We start from the raw sequence: 3,463 nt of genomic DNA on the forward strand, positions 1-3,463 counted from the left end.
ACTTGGAGAAGGGCCAGGATGGTGGTGGTGGGGTCACGGGGGAGGGGTGCGGGTCTGAACCTTCCCTCTACCAGACCCCCTCTGGGTTGCCCTCCCCAAAGACATGCCCGCTGGCTGGAAGGGCACAGGTGCCCCATGGCGGGTTCGGCTGCTGTTCTGGAATCACAGGGTGCCATGCCGGTGGCCTCAGGGTGGCTGCCCATGGCGGATCTCAGGCCATCCCGAGGTCAGCTCTGGGCCCTGGCCGCTGGGGTGGTTGCTTCTGCAGCAGGGCCAGTGTGTCCCGCTTCGCAATGGTTCGGAGTTGCTTCTTCTTTGCCCGCTTGAGCTTGGCCGGGTTTCGGATCTGGGGGACAGGGGAGTGAGAAGAGGGCCGTTAGTGCCGGGAAGGGGAGAGCCCCGCACTGCAGAGCCTGGGGGTGCAGCACAAGGGGGGGGGGGCACAACACTCACCACTTGGACCACCTCCGCCTTCCGCTCGTTCTCCAGGCGCCGCCTCAGGTTCTCGGCACGGCGCTGCTTCTTCTCCTGAGCAGGACATAGGCAGGAGGGCTGAGCCAGGAGCCCCAGGAGAGCAAGGATAGGGAGTACCCAGACAGAGAGGGGGCGTCCAAGACCTCTGGGGAGGGCTAGTGCTCTGGTTCACCAGGTGGAATTGTCAGTGCCCACTTGGGGGGTGGGCCCCACCTAGAAGGTGGACAGGCAGCTGAGGACAGGAGTGGGTGAGCTACGAAATGGGGGGTGGGGACCCACTGCCCCCAGACCGGGGTCCCTGGCACACCTCTCTTCATCACCTCTCCGCCCCCCTCCATCCTGCCTCCCAGTTGTCTACTTGGGAGTCTCCTCTCCCGAAGACTGCTCCTTGGAATGCAGGCCCCGGGGGGAGGGGCTGGGGCTGCGGAGAAGGGGCTCTGGAGAGAGCTGACCTGAGTTCCAACCCTGCCTCGGTTACTTCCTCAGCCAAACACTAGACTCTCTCTGAACATCCCTCCCCCCGAGTCCCAGGACTCGGTAGGACTGGTCTGGGAATAAATGAGTTATTAGGAGGGAGTTTCAAAATGTCTGCGGGAAAGGTCCCTTATATTTTAACTCTCTTATCCCACAAACTTTTCCAAGCACCCTGGTCTTTGCACGGGGCCCTTTGCTGGCTCACTGGGCACTCTTAGAGAAGGGGTCAAGATGGAGTGGGAGGCCAGTGCTGGCTGCCTGTGTGGGCTGCTGGCCCCTGGCTGGAGGGAGTAGGGGCCGGGTTGGGCCTCTCTTGGGCTTGGTGGTGCAGGGCAGGAGGGTGGCCTGGCCCTCGGGGGAAGGAGAAGTGAGAGCTGGGTGGGCAGGGCCCTCTGCGAGGGATGGTGAGAAAGCTCTATCTTGCTCAAGAGTGAGCAAGGCCACATAGGAAGTGAGATAAAGCCTTAAAACAAGGACGCTCCTGCCCAGGGGGCCCTGGCCACAGATCAAGCAGGAGACTTGGTGACTTGTGGCAAGGAACCAAGTGACAGTGGTGAGATTGAGGAGGAGGCGTCTGACTGCGGGTCACCTCCCATCACTAGCTGAGATCCTGGCTGCCTACTATTTCAGGGGTTGGGGCTGAGACACTGTCCACCATCACCGCGGCCTCTTGCTCCGAAGGTGGCCCTGGCTCAGGGGAGCCAGGCTGTGGATGCCTGGGGGGTTTGGTAGGGGCGGGGGGAGGAATTTCGCTGGGCACTCTGCTCTGCTGCCGAGGCAGAAGGATGGAAGCCCCTGGGGGTCTCGCCCAGCCCCGCCCCTAGACCTCCTCCAGGTCCCTGCTCCCTGAGCTTCCCACCCCCAGGCTCTGACTGCACCACTGCCTGGCATCCTGTGGGCCCTCCTCTTGAGACTGTCTCTTGCCACATCTCTGGGCCCCCCTTGCCCCCAGGCCTTCACAGCTGACTCCCTGGAAGCGGCCCCTGACCTGCCGCCGCTTCTCCTTCTCCTCCTCCAGGTGCCGGGCAAAGTCCTTGGTCAGCTTCCTCTCCTGCCGCTCCTTCATCTTCCGCTGCCAGGACGTGCGCAGGGGCTTGTCCTGCACCATCTGGGAGAACCTGGGGTGGGGCAGAGGGGGCTCATTATGAGTCTGAGGGTCCACCTGCTCCTCTTAGCTCTGGACTTAGTCAGAACCCCCTCCCCAACTTACTGGGCAGTCGACCCTGATCCTAAGGGGGCCACAGTCTCTGGGCTTGAAGGGGAGACCCTGCTGGCTAGGGTTCCCAGCTGCTTCTGTGCCTGAGGTGGGTGCTCCCGTCTTTGTCAATGTAGAGGGGCACACCACCGCTACGTGCCTGGCCCAAGGTCACCTCCTTCCAGACAGCGGTCAGGACTTGAACCCGCCTGAGCCCATACCCACAGCCTCTCCCACACAACTCTGCCCCTTCTCTGAATGCCACCGGTCCCGTGTGTGTGTGAATGCCTCTGGATATGGGGCGCTCACTCCCTACAAAGGCAGCAGAAAAGGTTAGATGCTCTGCGAGGACTGAGATGTGAGGATGGAGCAAGCATGAGGGGTATGGGGTGGAGGGTTGAGGGTTGAGGGGTGGAGGTCCTGATTTCCTTAAGTATGACAGAAGCATGCAGTCACAGAAGAATCGGATTGCTTCTCTAAGATGCAGAACGCCCCAAAGGCCTCCTCCGGATCCACACGTACTTTCCCAGTAAAAGGACATGCCTTCTGTGGCATCCTCATACCCCGGGCAAGACAGGGAAGACAAACCCGGGTACCCAGAAGTGGAGGTGGGGGAGTTACTTTGACTCGGGTCCACAAACAGGCATCGAAGCAGCACCCAAGAAGGCAAACAACATATTATTATACTGGGCTCGTCAACCTCTTTAAAGTGTGGACGAGCAAACACGTCACTCAGAGGACCAGCCCGTCAGACTCCGGCCAGGGGGTCTGGAACCACCCCCCATAGGTGCCAGCTGGCCGATGAATAAGGGAGATGCAAGCGTTGTCGCCTTTGAATGAGGGTGTTGGAAAAGAACACTGAAATCACTTGGATGGCCAGAGGAACAAACAACTCTCTCAGAAAGTTCCTGAGAGGCGAGGACGGCAAGGCTTTGTCTCCCGTTCTCTAGACAGGTTAGCAGGAGAGCCTGCCCCCTGGGAAGGGACAGTGATAGAGGCAGACCTGGGACGGGACAGACTGGCAGCAAGATGGCCACACACACCCTGTGAGGGTGGGGCCAGGGTTCCTTTGGTGGCAGACTGGTTAACTGGGAGTAGGAACCACCTTGAAGTCAGCTACTACAACTACACAAGTCATTGCCCGAGCCAGTCTGCTGGGCCGGCCCTAGCCTCCAACTGCTGGTAAGGGTCCACATTCTTCTTCCAGGTCACCTTGTTCCTTCCATGCTCCAGGCTTGGGAGGCAGGCTGGAGGAAGCACCCATGGCGCCCATCCTTGGCCCCAGGTCTGCCTGCCCTGTGCTGGCTCCCCCCCCCCACC

General features: G+C 60.7%; 1 protein-coding gene across 1 annotated transcript in view; it reads right to left on the bottom strand.

The window, feature by feature from the left end:
* Positions 1-6: 6 nt before the first annotated feature.
* The window catches only part of CCDC86 (coiled-coil domain containing 86), a 7,632-nt gene continuing 4,175 nt past the window's right edge, over positions 7-3,463 (bottom strand). Inside the window, exons 2-4 of the mRNA XM_013007807.2 lie at positions 1,937-2,066; positions 454-528; positions 7-346 (exon numbers count right to left, since the gene is read on the bottom strand). Coding sequence (XP_012863261.1) covers positions 212-346; positions 454-528; positions 1,937-2,066 — 340 coding nt within the window. The 3' untranslated portion in view covers positions 7-211. The remainder of the gene's footprint in view (positions 347-453; positions 529-1,936; positions 2,067-3,463) is intronic.

The sequence above is a fragment of the Echinops telfairi genome, unplaced genomic scaffold (genome assembly GCF_000313985.2).
Source record: "Echinops telfairi isolate 266 unplaced genomic scaffold, ASM31398v2 ScPeMD7_7416;HRSCAF=8454, whole genome shotgun sequence".
NCBI classification, from domain to species: domain Eukaryota; kingdom Metazoa; phylum Chordata; class Mammalia; order Afrosoricida; family Tenrecidae; genus Echinops; species Echinops telfairi.